This window comes from Physella acuta, unplaced genomic scaffold (genome assembly GCF_028476545.2).
Source record: "Physella acuta isolate Inbredline_101_S28 unplaced genomic scaffold, ASM2847654v3 ptg000012l, whole genome shotgun sequence".
NCBI lineage: Eukaryota > Metazoa > Mollusca > Gastropoda > Physidae > Physella > Physella acuta.
This window is the reverse complement of record NW_026731532.1, coordinates 1,005,629-1,022,500: the sequence shown is the minus strand read 5'-3', so window position 1 is coordinate 1,022,500 and position 16,872 is coordinate 1,005,629. Positions and strand designations below refer to the sequence as shown.

General features: G+C 39.5%; 1 protein-coding gene across 1 annotated transcript in view; it reads right to left on the bottom strand.

Annotated features, from left to right (window-relative positions):
* LOC131934781 (sulfotransferase 6B1) overlaps positions 1-16,479 on the bottom strand; it is a 21,561-nt gene extending 5,082 nt beyond the window's left edge. Inside the window, exons 1-2 of the mRNA XM_059290911.1 lie at positions 16,226-16,479; positions 101-211 (exon numbers count right to left, since the gene is read on the bottom strand). Of these exons, the coding sequence (XP_059146894.1) occupies positions 101-157 (57 nt within the window). The 5' untranslated portion in view covers positions 158-211; positions 16,226-16,479. The remainder of the gene's footprint in view (positions 1-100; positions 212-16,225) is intronic.
* Between the last annotated feature and the right edge of the window lie 393 nt (positions 16,480-16,872).

The window sequence follows — 16,872 nt, the reverse complement described above, 5'->3', positions numbered from 1 at the left end:
GACGACAGAGTATAATAGGTGTAATAGACAAATGGCCTTAAACTAAAAACAGGGTATCATTACCAACATAGCACACAACGTCCCCAGTTCAAAGACTTACGGATAACGCTTTCAGTTCGCTTAACAGGTACTCGTGGCTGTGGTCGTTCATTTCCATGTCTAGCAGGAAGTGTACAAGGGGATGGCGTTGGCTCTTTCTACAATCAGAGCTCTGAAAAGTTAGTTTGTGAAAGAAAAACTCCAGGTTTAGTCATCTTTAAATCCATTCCTTCAGTGAAAAAATAAATTAATGTATCTTATAATTTTAAATATTGTATATATCCATATAATATATATATATATATATATATATATATATATATATATATATATTCTAATGTTGTCCATGTGTCCTGTTGCTGTATATCTGGGTGTTTTTAATGGTAGCGATGTGCCCAGTATTGACTGGGAGAGCAGAGCTGACACGCTTGCCTTCTCCCAACATTTGCGATGAGGATATTTAAAGCTCTGTTTTGTAGTTTAGTTCAATGTAATGTGGGATGTTTGCTGGCTTGCCAGGGTAGATGATGAAGCTGCGGTTGTTGGTGTAGATGATAAAGCTGCGGTTGTTGGTGTAGATAATGAAGCTGTGGTTGTTGGTGTAGGTGATAAAGCTGCGGTTGTTGGTGTAGATGATGAAGCTGCGGTTGTTGGTGTAGATGATAAAGCTGCGGTTGTTGGTGTAGATGATAAAGCTGCGGTTGTTGGTGTAGATGATGAAGCTGCGGTTGTTGGTGTAGATGATGAAGCTGCGGTTGTTGGTGTAGATGGTGAAGCTGCGGTTGTTGGTGTAGATGGTGAGGCTGCGGTTGTTGGTGTAGATGATGAATCTGCAGTTGTTGGTGTAGATGGTGAGGCTGCGGTTGTTGGTGTAGATGATGAAGCTGCGGTTGTTGGTGTAGATGGTGAAGCTGCGGTTGTTGGTGTAGATGATGAAGCTGCGGTTGTTGGTGTAGATGGTGAGGCTGCGGTTGTTGGTGTAGATGATGAAGCTGCGGTTGTTGGTGTAGATGGTGAAGGTGCGGTTGTTGGTGTAGATGATGAAGCTGCGGTTGTTGGTGTAGATGGTGAGGCTGCGGTTGTTGGTGTAGATGATGAAGCTGCGGTTGTTGGTGTAGATGATGAAGCTGCGGTTGTTGGTGTAGATGATGAAGCTGCGGTTGTTGGTGTAGATGGTGAGGCTGCGGTTGTTGGTGTAGATGATGAAGCTGCGGTTGTTGGTGTAGATGATGAAGCTGCGGTTGTTGGTGTAGTTGATGAAGCTGCGGTTGTTGGTGTAGATGATGAAGCTGCGGTTGTTGGTGTAGATGATGAAGCTGCGGTTGTTGGTGTAGATGATGAAGCTGCGGTTGTTGTTGTAGATGGTGAGGCTGCGGTTGTTGGTGTAGATGATGAAGCTGCGGTTGTTGGTGTAGATGATGAAGCTGCGGTTGTTGGTGTAGATGATGAAGCTGCGGTTGTTGGTGTAGATTATGAAGCTGCGGTTGTTGGTGTAGATGGTGAGGCTGCGGTTGTTGGTGTAGATGATGAAGCTGCGGTTGTTGGTGTAGATGATGAAGCTGCGGTTGTTGGTGTAGATGATGAAGCTGCGGTTGTTGGTGTAGATGATGAAGCTGCGGTTGTTGGTGTAGATGGTGAGGCTGCGGTTGTTGGTGTAGATGATGAAGCTGCGGTTGTTGGTGTAGATGATGAAGCTGCGGTTGTTGGTGTAGATGATGAAGCTGCGGTTGTTGGTGTAGATGGTGAGGCTGCGGTTGTTGGTGTAGATGATAAAGCTGCGGTTGTTGGTGTAGATGATAAAGCTGCGGTTGTTGGTGTAGATGATGAAGCTGCGGTTGTTGGTGTAGATGATGAAGCTGCGGTTGTTGGTGTAGATGATGAAGCTGCGGTTGTTGGTGTAGATGATGAAGCTGCGGGTTGTTGGTGTAGATGGTGAGGCTGCGGTTGTTGGTGTAGATGATGAAGCTGCGGTTGTTGGTGTAGATGGTGTAGCTGTGATTGTTGGTGTTGGTGTAGATGGTGAAGCTGCGGTTGTTGGTGTAGATGGTGAAGCTGCGGTTGTTGGTGTAGATGGTGAAGCTGCGGTTGTTGTTGTAGATGATGAAACTGCGGTTGTTGGTGTAGATAATGAAGCTGCGGTTGTTAGTGTAGATGGTGAAGCTGCGGTTGTTGGTGTAGATGGTGAAGCTGCGGTTGTTGGTGTAGATGGTGAAGCTGCGGTTGTTGGTGTAGATGGTGAAGCTGCGGTTGTTGGTGTAGATGAAGCTGCGGTTGTTGGTGTTGGTGTAGATGATGAAGCAGCGGATGTTGGTGTAGATGAAGCTGCGGTTGTTGGTGTAGATGATGAAGCTGCGGATGTTGGTGTAGATGGTGAAGGTGCGGTTGGTGTAGATGATGAAGCTGCGGTTGTTAGTGTAGATGGTGAAGCTGCGGTTGTTGGTGTAGATGGTGAAGCTGCGGTTGTTGGTGTAGATGGTGTAGCTGTGGTTGTTGGTGTTGGTGTAGATGATGAAGCTACGGTTGTTGGTGTAGATGGTGAAGCTGCGGTTGTTGGTGTAGATGGTGAAGCTGCGGTTGTTGTTGTAGATGATGAAACTGCGGTTGTTGGTGTAGATAATGAAGCTGCGGTTGTTAGTGTAGATGGTGAAGCTGCGGTTGTTGGTGTAGATGGTGAAGCTGCTGTTGTTGGTGTAGATGGTGTAGCTGTGGTTGTTGGTGTTGGTGTAGATGATGAAGCTGCGGTTGTTGGTGTAGATGGTGAAGCTGCGGTTGTTGGTGTAGATGGTGAAGCTGCGGTTGTTGGTGTAGATGGTGAAGCTGTGGTTGTTGGTGTAGATGATGAAGCTGCGGTTGTTGGTGTTGGTGTAGATGGCGAAGCTGTGGTTGTTGGTGTAGATGATGAAGCTGCGGTTGTTGGTGTAGATGGTGAAGCTGCGGTTGTTGGTGTAGATGATGAAGCTGCGGTTGTTGGTGTAGATGATGAAGCTGCGGTTGTTGGTGTGAGTTGTGCTTATTGATGGTTCGTTTATGCCGAAGAGTCTTAGGGCGTGTATGAGTGTATCATTGTTGAGTATTTTAGGGACCCATATAATAGTACCGTTGATCGCATTCGATCGTTATTAAAGTATGAAATATCGGCGTTGTTATATACTTAACCTAGGCATTATGTAAAATGCCTAGGATTAATAAGAAATAGAATGCCTTGAACTGCTCAGTCTTAAATAACTAAATAAAATTTAATTTTTTACTTTAAAGTTGTATTTTAAATGTTTATTGCCATTCTTTTAATGCTCATACAAAATACTTCAATTTGTTTATCCTTGTGATGATTTTTTTTTTTTTTTTTTTTTTTTTTTTTTTTTTGTGATAAGTTAGAGCAGGGGTCTCTAGAGATGGTTTAATAATCAATAGACGAATAACTATCAAAAATTATACAATTAAGCATGAAATTAAGCTAACGTTTTCGTGTTTAAATTAGATCAAAAGTATAAATTAAAAGCTAATTGAATTTGCAGAATACTTATAATTTTTAAGTAAAATTATATGTTCTTTTCTAATGTAATAATAAATAATTACTATTTTTTTATTTGTATTACAATCGAATTTCTTTAAATCGGCACCACTTTTTAAAACATAAATATATTATGTTGCCTCCCTTGGAAAAAAAAAGGAATTTAAAAATATTATTTAAAATGTAATGTACCAAAAAAAAATTCATTAAAAAATTCATAAAACAAACGTTTTAATAACAAGCTTTTATGTAACAATGCACTAAAAAGTAGAAAATAATTTATAGACTACTATTTAAATAACTATAAAGAAAAGCGTGGGTCACTTTAGTATCTATTGGATACCTTTACTAATGTTAAGGAAGACACCCACGCTTTTCTTTATAGTTATTTAAATAGTAGTCTATAATTTATTTTCTACTTTTTAGTGCATCTATATATATAAAGCAAAGTGGTCAAGTGCCCGATAGGGCACTTCCCGGCGCCGCAGGCGCGTCAAATTTGGCACGATGGTGCCTTCGGGCAATAGAACACGAAGGCCGGTGACGGTTGGCCGAAAAGTCTACGGAGAAGGGGTCAAAACTGACCTCGACTGACCGGCGCCTAATATGGGCTATATTACGAAAAAAAATTTCCTCCGACGACCCCCCTTGAAATTTTGTGAGGTGGTAGGAGAACACCTTGGGGTGTCACAAAAAACTCGCCATGTCCGGGAAAAATCGGGAAATGGGTCAAAACTGACCAGTCGTATTTCCCTATATAATCTTTGTATTTTATGGGAAAAACAGAGGGTCATTTCAAAACGGATTTTAGGGCACTTACCCTGTTTACATCTGGCTAATTTTTGGCATGTTTATAGGTAAATGGCTTGACCGTAGGGCAGACCTGTCGGTCTTACTCAAAGCCCTCGACGAGGGCTAAAAAGTGACCGCGAGTGAAATTCTCTTTATATGAGCTCTATTACGAAAAAAAATTTCCTCCGACGACCCCCCTTGATATTTTGTGAGGTGGTAGGAGAACGCCTTGGGGTGTCACAAAAAACTCGCCATGTCCGGGAAAAATCGGGAAATGGGTCAAAACTGACCAGTCGTATTTCCCTATATAATCTTTGTATTTTATGGGAAAAACGGAGGGTCATTTCAAAACGGATTTTAGGGCACTTACCCTCTTTACATCTGGCTAATTTTTGGCATGTTTATAGGAAAATGGCCTGACCGTAGGGCAGACCTGTCGGTCTTACTCAAAACCCTCGACGAGGGCTAAAAAGTGACCGCGAGTGAAATTCTCTTTATATGAGCTCTATTACGAAAAAAAATTTCCTCCGACGACCCCCCTTGATATTTTGTGAGGTGGTAGAAGAACACCTAGGGGTGTCACAAAAAACTCGGCATATCTGGGAAAACTTCGTAAAGCGGTCAAAACTGACCAGTTGTATTTCCCTATATAATCTTTGTATTTTATGGGAAAAACAGAGGGTCATTTCAACGCAGACTTTAGGGTACTTAAGCTCAGTATATCTGGCTAATTTTTTGCATGTTCCTAGGACAATGGCTTGACCTTTAGGGAAAACTGTCGGTTACACTCAAAGCCCTCGACGAGGGCTAAAAAGTGACCGCGAGTGAAATTCTCTTTAAATGAGCTTTATTACGAAAAAAAATTTCCTCCGACGACCCCCCTTGATATTTTGTGGGGTGGTAGGAGAACACCTAGGGGTGTCACAAAAAACTCGGCATATCTGGGAAAACTTCGTAAAGGGGTCAAAACTGACCAGTTGTATTTCCCTATATAATCTTTGTATTTTATGGGAAAAACAGAGGGTCATTTCAACGCAGACTTTAGGGTACTTAAACTCAGTATATCTGGCTAATTTTTGGCATGCATATAGGGAAATGGCTTGACCTTTAGGGAAAACTGTCGGTTTCACTCAAAGCCCTCGACGAGGGCTAAAAAGTGACCGCGAGTGAAATTCTCTTTATATGAGCTCTATTACGAAAAAAAATTTCCTCCGACGACCCCCCTTGATATTTTGTGAGGTGGTAGGAGAACACCTAGGGGTGTCACAAAAAACTCGGCATATCTGGGAAAACTTCGTAAAGGGGTCAAAACTGACCAGTTGTATTTCCCTATATAATCTTTGTATTTTATGGGAAAAACAGAGGGTCATTTCAACGCAGACTTTAGGGTACTTAAACTCAGTATATCTGGCTAATTTTTGGCAAGCATATAGGGAAATGGCTTGACCTTTAGACAAAACTGTCGGTTTCACTCAAAGCCCTCGACGAGGGCTAAAAAGTGACCGCGAGTGAAATTCTCTTTATATGAGCTCTATTACGAAAAAAAATTTCCTCCGACGACCCCCCTTGATATTTTGTGAGGTGGTAGGAAAACACCTAGGGGTGTCACAAAAAACTCGGCATATCTGGGAAAACTTCGTAAAGGGGTCAAAACTGACCAGTTGTATTTCCCTATATAATCTTTGTATTTTATGGGAAAAACAGAGGGTCATTTCAACGCAGACTTTAGGGTACTTAAACTCAGTATATCTGGCTAATTTTTGGCATGCATATAGGGAAATGGCTTGACCTTTAGGGAAAACTGTCGGTTTCACTCAAAGCCCTCGACGAGGGCTAAAAAGTGACCGCGAGTGAAATTCTCTTTATATGAGCTCTATTACGAAAAAAAATTTCCTCCGACGACCCCCCTTGATATTTTGTGAGGTGGTAGGAAAACACCTAGGGGTGTCACAAAAAACTCGGCATATCTGGGAAAACTTCGTAAAGGGGTCAAAACTGACCAGTTGTATTTCCCTATATAATCTTTGTATTTTATGGGAAAAACAGAGGGTCATTTCAACGCAGACTTTAGGGTACTTAAACTCAGTATATCTGGCTAATTTTTGGCATGCATATAGGGAAATGGCTTGACCTTTAGGGAAAACTGTCGGTTTCACTCAAAGCCCTCGACGAGGGCTAAAAAGTGACCGCGAGTGAAATTCTCTTTATATTAGCTCTATTACGAAAAAAAATTTCCTCCGACGACCCCCCCTTTATATTTTGTGAGGTGGTAGGAGAACACCTTGGGGTGTCACAAAAAACTCGGCATATCTGGGAAAACTTCGTAAAGGGGTCAAAACTGACCAGTTGTATTTCCCTATATAATCTTTGTATTTTATGGGAAAAACAGGGAAATTTTAACACAATTTTTAGGTTACTTAATGTCTGTACATCATGCTAAGTTTGTGCATACACTACTATAGATGACTAGGCCGTATGGAAAAACTGTTGGTCAGACTCAAAGCCCTCGATGAGGGCTAAAAGATGATCTTGAGTGAAATTCTCCTTATATGAGATATATATATATAAATAAATTGACGAACGATCCCCTTTATATTTTGTGACGTCGTAGACCGACCCTGGAGGGTAACAAAAAAACTTTATTCCCGTCGGAAACAGCCATTATAGTCGTTAAATATGTTCATATAACGTAATTTCTTATATAAGCAAACAATATAAGTAAACAATGACATACGTCATACGTTCAGTTTTCAAGGGAGGTAACGTTTTTAAAATTATTGTATAATTGTATACTATTTTAAACAGAAACAGAAAATGAAGAAGTATAGCATTTGTTTTAGTACAAAATTAAGTTGTTTATTTAGTTAAGTATCCTAATTAAATAAATAAATTAATTTCAAAAGGCAATGTAATATAAACTATGAGATATACTGTTCATGAAACCTGTGTAGTTCTAATTCCATTTTAGTTATACATTGCGTACTTTCCAAAAAATTCTCTGCGAACGGCATGTAAATGACGAACAAAAACATTTTTTTCTAAAGTTAGCATTACTGTTTAAATTAAACTTATTAAAGCACTCCACACCCAATCCATCGCTAAATAATTAAGTATTCAAATTCTCAAATGTTATTTAAAAACCTAAGCGAAGCTAGGCAGTATGCCTAGTCTATATATATAAAGCAAAGTGGTCAAGTGCCCGATAGGGCACTTCCCGGCGCCGCAGGCGCGTCAAATTTGGCACGATGGTGCCTTCGGGCAATAGAACACGAAGGCCGGTGACGGTTGGCCGAAAAGTCTACGGAGAAGGGGTCAAAACTGACCTCGACTGACCGGCGCCTTATATGGGCTATATTACGAAAAAAAATTTCCTCCGACGACCCCCCTTGAAATTTTGTGAGGTGGTAGGAGAACACCTTGGGGTGTCACAAAAAACTCGCCATGTCCGGGAAAAATCGGGAAATGGGTCAAAACTGACCAGTCGTATTTCCCTATATAATCTTTGTATTTTATGGGAAAAACAGAGGGTCATTTCAACGCAGACTTAAGGGTACTTAAGCTCAGTATATCTGGCTAATTTTTTGCATGCTCCTAGGTCAATGGCTTGACCTTTAGGGAAAACTGTCGGTTACACTCAAAACCCTCGACGAGGGCTAAAAAGTGACCGCGAGTGAAATTCTCTTTATATGAGCTCTATTACGAAAAAAAATTTCCTCCGACGACCCCCCTTGATATTTTGTGAGGTTGTAGAAGAACACCTAGGGGTGTCACAAAAAACTCGGCATATCTGGGAAAACTTCATAAAGCGGTCAAAACTGACCAGTTGTATTTCCCTATATAATCTTTGTATTTTATGGGAAAAACAGAGGGTCATTTCAACGCAGACTTTAGGGTACTTAAGCTCAGTATATCTGGCTAATTTTTTGCATGCTCCTAGGTCAATGGCTTGACCTTTAGGGAAAACTGTCGGTTACACTCAAAGCCCACGACGAGGGCTAAAAAGTGACCGCGAGTGAAATTCTCTTTATATGAGCTCTATTACGAAAAAAAATTTCCTCCGACGACCCCCCTTGATATTTTGTGAGGTGGTAGAAGAACACCTAGGGGTGTCACAAAAAACTCGGCATATCTGGGAAAACTTCGTAAAGCGGTCAAAACTGACCAGTTGTATTTCCCTATATAATCTTTGTATTTTATGGGAAAAACAGAGGGTCATTTCAACGCAGACTTTAGGGTACTTAAGCTCAGTATATCTGGCTAATTTTTTGAATGCTCCTAGGTCAATGGATTGACCTTTAGGGAAAACTGTCGGTTACACTCAAAGCCCTCGACGAGGGCTAAAAAGTGACCGCGAGTGAAATTCTCATTATATGAGCTCTATTACGAAAAAAAATTTCCTCCGACGACCCCCCTTGATATTTTGTGAGGTGGTAGAAGAACACCTAGGGGTGTCACAAAAAACTCGGCATATCTGGGAAAACTTCGTAAAGCGGTCAAAACTGACCAGTTGTATTTCCCTATATAATCTTTGTATTTTATGGGAAAAACAGAGGGTCATTTCAACGCAGACTTTAGGGTACTTAAACTCAGTATATCTGGCTAATTTTTTGCATGCTCCTAGGTCAATGGATTGACCTTTAGGGAAAACTGTCGGTTACACTCAAAGCCCTCGACGAGGGCTAAAAAGTGACCGCGAGTGAAATTCTCTTTATATGAGCTCTATTACGAAAAAAAATTTCCTCCGACGACCCCCCTTGATATTTTGTGAGGTGGTAGAAGAACACCTAGGGGTGTCACAAAAAACTCGGCATATCTGGGAAAACTTCGTAAAGCGGTCAAAACTGACCAGTTGTATTTCCCTATATAATCTTTGTATTTTATGGGAAAAACAGAGGGTCATTTCAACGCAGACTTTAGGGTACTCATGCTCAGTATATCTGGCTAATTTTTTGCATGCTCCTAGGTCAATGGATTGACCTTTAGGGAAAACTGTCGGTTACACTCAAAGCGCTCGACGAGGGCTAAAAAGTGACCGCGAGTGAAATTCTCTTTATATGAGCTCTATTACGAAAAAAAATTTCCTCCGACGACCCCCCTTGATATTTTGTGAGGTTGTAGAAGAACACCTAGGGGTGTCACAAAAAACTCGGCATATCTGGGAAAACTTCGTAAAGCGGTCAAAACTGACCAGTTGTATTTCCCTATATAATCTTTGTATTTTATGGGAAAAACAGAGGGTCATTTCAACGCAGACTTTAGGGTACTTAAGCTCAGTATATCTAGCTAATTTTTTGCATACACCTCTATAGATAGATGGGCCGTATGGAAAACCTGTTGGTCAGCATTAAAGCCCTCGAAGAGGGCTAAAAATGACTGCGAGTGAAATTCTCATTTTACGAAATTTGGTCAATTGGTCTATGAGCAGGGGAGGTAACTCTTTAATGTAACAATTTTTTAATATTTTGTATACTCTTTTTAAGAAAAAACAAAAATCATAAAGTATAGCATTGTTTTAAATGGATATTGTGTTATAAATTAAGTTTTGTATTGTATTGTAATTGTAAAATTAATTGCAAAAGTAATTTAATATAATATTTGATTGATAATTTTTATGAAAGCCGTTTCAGTTCTAATAACCTTGCGAGTAATAAGTTGCGAATATTCTATCAATTTATGGGTACTAAAAAAGTACCCCACTGTATAAATTTAGACATTTAATATAACAGCCAATCGCCTATTAATTAATCATTCAATTTCTCAACTTTTTTGAAAACCTAAGCGAAGCTAGGCAGTATGCCTAGTCTATATATATAAAGCAAAGTGGTCAAGTGCCCGATAGGGCACTTCCCGGCGCCGCAGGCGCGTCAAATTTGGCACGATGGTGACTTCGGGCGATAGAACACGAATGCCGGTGACGGTTGGCCGAAAAGTCTACGGAGAAGGGGTCAAAACTGACCTCGACTAACCGGCGCCTTATATGGGCTATATTACGAAAAAAAATTTCCTCCGACGACCCCCCTTGAAATTTTGTGAGGTGGTAGGAAAACGCCTTGGGATGTCACAAAAAACTCGCCATGTCCGGGAAAAATCGGGAAATGGGTCAAAACTGACCAGTCGTATTTCCCTATATAATCTTTGTATTTTATGGGAAAAACAGAGGGTCATTTCAAAACGGATTTTAGGGCACTTACCCTCTTTACATCTGGCTAATTTTTGGCATGTTTATAGGTAAATGGCTTGGTCGTAGGGCAGACCTGTCAGTTTCACTCAAAGCCCTCGACGAGGGCTAAAAAGTGACCGCGAGTGAAATTCTCTTTATATGAGCTCTATTACGAAAAAAAAATTCCTCCGACGACCCCCCTTGAAATTTTGAGAGGTGGTAGGAGAACGCCTTGGGGTGTCACAAAAAACTCGGCATATCTGGGAAAACTTCGTAAAGGGGTCAAAACTGACCAGTTGTATTTCCCTATATAGTCTTTGTATTTTATGGGAAAAACAGAGGGTCATTTCAACGCGGATTTTAGGGTAATTAAACTCAGTATATCTGGCTAATTTTTTGCATACTCTTAGGTAAATGGTTTGACCTTTAGGGAAAACTGTCGGTTTCACTCAAAGCCCTGGACGAGGGCTAAAATGTGACCGCGAGTGAAATTCTCTTTATATGAGCTATATTACGAAAAAAAAATTCCTCCGACGACCCCCCTTGATATTTTGTGAGGTGGTAGGAGAACACCTTGGGGTGTCACAAAAAACTCGGCATATCTGGGAAAACTTCGTAAAGGGGTCAAAACTGACCAGTCGTATTTCCCTATATAATCTTTGTATTTTATGGGAAAAACAGAGGGTCATTTTAACGCAGACTTTAGGGTACTTAAACTCAGTATATCTGGCTAATTTTTGGCATACATTTAGGTAAATGGCTTGACCTTTAGGGAAAACTGTCGGTTACACTCAAAGCCCTCGACGAGGGCTAAAAAGTGACCGCGAGTGAAATTCTCTTCATATGAGCTCTATTACGAAAAAAAATTTCCTCCGACGACCCCCCTTGATATTTTGTGAGGTGGTAGAAGAACACCTAGGGGTGTCATAAAAAACTCGGCATATCTGGGAAAACTTCGTAAAGCGGTCAAAACTGACCAGTTGTATTTCCCTATATAATCTTTGTATTTTATGGGAAAAACAGAGGGTTATTTCAACGCAGACTTTAGGGTACTTAAGCTCAGTATATCTGGCTAATTTTTTGCATGCTCCTAGGTCAATGGCTTGACCTTTAGGGAAAACTGTCGGTTTCACTCAAAGCCCTCGACGAGGGCTAAAAAGTGACCGCGAGTGAAATTCTTATTATATGAGCTCTATTACGAAAAAAAATTTCCTCCGACGACCCCCCTTGATATTTTGTGAGGTGGTAGAAGAACACCTAGGGGTGTCACAAAAAACTCGGCATATCTGGGAAAACTTCGTAAAGCGGTCAAAACTGACCAGTTGTATTTCCCTATATAATCTTTGTATTTTATGGGAAAAACAGAGGGTCATTTCAACGCAGACTTTAGGGTACTTAAGCTCAGTATATCTGGCTAATTTTTTGCATGCTTCTAGGTCAATGGCTTGACCTTTAGGGAAAACTGTCGGTTACACTCAAAGCCCTCGACGAGGGCTAAAAACTGACCGCGAGTGAAATTCTCATTATATGAGCTCTATTACGAAAAAAAATTTCCTCCGACGACCCCCCTTGATATTTTGTGAGGTGGTAGAAGAACACCTAGGGGTGTCACAAAAAACTCGGCATATCTGGGAAAACTTCGTAAAGCGGTCAAAACTGACCAGTTGTATTTCCCTATATAATCTTTGTATTTTATGGGAAAAACAGAGGGTCATTTCAACGCAGACTTTAGGGTACTTAAACTCCGTACATCTGGCTAATTTTTTGCATGCTTCTAGGTCAATGGGTTGACCTTTAGGGAAAACTGTCGGTTACACTCAAAGCCCTGGACGAGGGCTAAAAAGTGACCGCGAGTGAAATTCTCATGATATGAGCTCTATTACGAAAAAAAATTTCCTCCGACGACCCCCCTTGATATTTTGTGAGGTGGTAGAAGAACACCTAGGGGTGTCACAAAAAACTCGGCATATCTGGGAAAACTTCGTAAAGCGGTCAAAACTGACCAGTTGTATTTCCCTATATAATCTTTGTATTTTATGGGAAAAACAGAGGGTCATTTCAACGCAGACTTTAGGGTACTCATGCTCAGTATATCTGGCTAATTTTTTGCATGCTCCTAGGACAATGGCTTGACCTTTAGGGAAAACTGTCGGTTACACTCAAAGCCCTCGACGAGGGCTAAAAAGTGACCGCGAGTGAAATTCTCTTTATATGAGCTATATTACGAAAAAAAATTTCCTCCGACGACCCCCCTTGATATTTTGTGAGGTGGTAGAAGAACACCTAGGGGTGTCACAAAAAACTCGGCATATCTGGGAAAACTTCGTAAAGCGGTCAAAACTGACCAGTTGTATTTCCCTATATAATCTTTGTATTTTATGGGAAAAACAGAGGGTCATTTCAACGCAGACTTTAGGGTACTTAAGCTCATTATATCTGGCTAATTTTTTGCATGCTCCTAGGTCAATGGCTTGACCTTTAGGGACAACTGTCGGTTACACTCAAAGCCCTCGACGAGGGCTAAAAAGTGACCGCGAGTGAAATTCTCTTTATATGAGCTCTATTACGAAAAAAAATTTCCTCCGACGACCCCCCTTGATATTTGGTGAGGTGGTAGAAGAACACCTAGGGGTGTCACAAAAAACTCGGCATATCTGGGAAAACTTCGTAAAGCGGTCAAAACTGACCAGTTGTATTTCCCTATATAATCTTTGTATTTTATGGGAAAAACAGGGAAATTTTAACACAATTTTTAGGTTACTTAATGTCTGTACATCATGCTAAGTTTTTGCATACACTACTATAGATGACTAGGCCGTATGGAAAAACTGTTGGTCAGACTCAAAGCCCTCGACGAGGGCTAAAAGATGGTCTTGAGTGAAATTCTCATTATATGAGATATATATATATATATATATATATATATATATATATATATATATATATATATATATATATATATATATATATAAATAAATTGACGAACGATCCCCTTAATATTATGTGACGTCGTAGACCGACCCTGGAGGGTAACAAAAAAAACTTTATTGCCGTCGGAAACAGCCATTATAGTCGTTAATTATGTTCATATAACGTAATTTCTTATATAAGCAAACAATATAAGTAAACAATGACATACGTCATACGTTCAGTTTTCAAGGGAGGTAACGTTTTTAAAATTATTATTTTTCAAATAATTGTATACTATTTTAAACAGAAACAGAAAATGACGAAGTATAGCATTTGTTTTAGTACAAAATTAAGTTGTTAATTTAGTTAAGTATCCTAATTAAATTAATTAATTAATTTCAAAAGGCAATGATATATAATCTATGAGATATAATGTTCATGAAACCTGTGTAGTTCTAATTCCATTTTAGTTATAGATTGCGTACTTTCCAAAAATTCTCTTTGAACTGTATATAAATGACGAACAAAAACATGTTTTTTCTAAAGTTAGCATTACTGTTTAAATTCAACTTATTAAAGCACTCCACACCCAATCCATCGCTAAATAATTAAGTATTCGAATTCTCAAATGTTTTTTAAAAACCTAAGCGAAGCTAGGCAGTATGCCTAGTAATTACATAAAAGCTTGTTATTAAAAAGTTTTTTAATGATTTTTTTTCAGTACTTTACATGTTTTATGTACAATAGAGTTACATGACTAAAAACCATTGCGCGCCTACTGAACGTGATGACGCGTGTGGTGTGGTTGGATAGACAAGCCTAATAATTCGGTCCAAATTTTAATTAATTCATAAAAAATTAATTAGGCATCCAATTAAGTCAAATTTAATGTCATAATGCATTGTCTTCATGTCTTGACCCACGTGCCAACTGTGAATCGTATCGGTCAAGTAGAAGTGTCCAAATTTTCACTCCGGCGTTTCGATCTAGACTGACGACAGACTGACGAGGAAGTGAGTTAAATAAAAGCTTGTAAAAACGTTTTAATAACAAGTTTTAATGTAATAATGCACTAAAAAGTAGAAAGTAAATTAGACACTACTATTTAAATAACTATAAAGAAAAGAGGTCCGTGTCGACATCAATTGTTGTTCAATAAGTTTTCATCCAAACCTCAGGACCGCTGCATACTAAGTCACGGCCTCTTTACATATTGCTGCATTCACACTCGTAGGTGGGAGTGGGGGGTCCGTAATTTTGTGACGGTGTGTAATGAGGGGGAGGGGGTCAGATGGTGTGACGTCATACTTTTCCATTATTAAAAAAACTATGTTAGAAAACGAATGTTAGCCGTTATTTCGCGTTTTAGAAAACCGTTTTAATAAATTGTAATGGAAATTAATTACAGAGTTCAGAAAAGATTTTTTTAAAATATCGTATTTTAAGAAAAATTCAACTGCATTTTAGGGGGGGGGGGGTAGGCTGAGGTGTGGCGTCATTTTAGGGGGAGGTATGGGTTTTTGTTACAATGTGTGACGGAGGAGAGGGGGGGGGGGGGTAAAAATCGTCAAAAAGGCGTGAAGTCATTTATGGATGACCCCAGCACTAGCAAAACGACAAATCGGTAGTTAGCATTTATAAGCCCAGTACGACAACTATGTGTCTACCTGTTATGCGACCTATAGGTTATTTACTCCCTTTCGGCTTGATGTTCTTTTGTAGTATGATTCCATAGACTTTGTCAAACCGAAGAACAAACTACAATGCAGCAGTTGCTTGTTTATGGATAAGAGTTGCTGTCCCTTGCTACCGTCTAATCAGGGCGGTGGACTTGAACTCGGGCTTTTTGGTTTTTAGCCAAGAGCTTTACTGATCGACCACGCGGACTCCAGTTGATTTTTTTTTTTTTTTTCGTAAAATATCAAATTAAGTAACCATTAAAAAATCTAAAATATTGCTTGGTAGTAGTTTACAAAGTAGTTAAATGTGTATTCCGTTAGCTAAGTGTTGTCACTGAACTGTGATCCCCAGAGAGTCGAAATGAATATATACAATTTATCCACCTTATAATTTAAAATTAGAAACATGTCGTAGCCTACTGCTAATCTACTAGACCTTCATAACAATTAGTAGAATCGTAACGATAATGCAATTAGGTGTTGACCCAATTAACGGTCTACAGGTAATTGTTGCACATATTTTAGTCACAGAAAAAAACTAAGCCTAAGTTAACGATAAGGGGAGATAACAGTACAGTAGCCTTGGGCAGTAAACAAAGTTCAACTTGATGACGTAGCTTTGTCACGTGATGAGCCTTGTCACGCAATACTGCTAGATATTTCAAACATAAAACTGTTGCATTAAACTGTTGCATCCTTTCGGTAGGGGGGGGAGGTTGCAAGCCTCCCCCCCCCCCCTCCGAACGGAAATGGAATTTATATAGAAAATATATACTTTTAACAGTGTCCGCACCGCCCTCCCGGAAATTTTAGTTCCCCCCCCCCCCCACCCCCGGAAAGAACAGTCTGGAAGAAATACTGAACACAAAGGGGGTGATTTGTGGCGAAATATTTGTACGTAATTACACATTGATATATACATTATATATATATATATATATATATATATATATATATATATATATATATATATATATATATATATATATATATATATATATATATATTATATATATATATATATATATATATATATATATATATATATATATATATATATACATATATATATATATCCTCTCTATTCGAAACAAATGAACATGAGAGTTGAGATAACAAACTCCGAAAACCTACCTTAACACACGTTAATGTTAGCTGATTGATGTGTAGTGTGTCGAAATGTGGGTCCAAAGTTGTAAACTTGTAAACCTACATCGTGTGTATGAAATGCTGACACATCAGGGTTCCACAGTGTCGGCTGTTTAATGTTAGGTAACCTTTGACCTCAACCGTTTTTTTTAACCGTTTTTTTTTTGTCAGGAATGACATTTGTCGATTGTCAGGGAGGTAATGTATTACAACTAGAATTTAGCTATTTTTAGGTTAGCTCCCCTGACAACCAACTCGTAATGACTAAACCACAAGTTAGGTCGAAGCACGATGTGATACTTGTCTTTCGTTGGCTAGGAACGACTAGATCTAGTAGTTTTATATTTATAGTAGCTAGGTCGCAGTACAATCACGGTACCCTGGTAGATTAGGACACTGTGTAGTAAAGGAACTCTCGAAGCCTAAGTCACTGTACACTAGCTGTAATCTCGTAAATTTAGTCAGTGTACAGCACTGAGACTAGGTCCCAGAGATATAGAATGTTTACGTGAGAGAGTGTGTGTTTTGAATGTGTTCTGTCAATGCGTTTGTGTTCTGTGTGATGCGTGTGTGAAGTATCTCAACGATGAATGTTGTCATCTGTGTTGCGGTGTCTAAGTACCGTAGCGTCA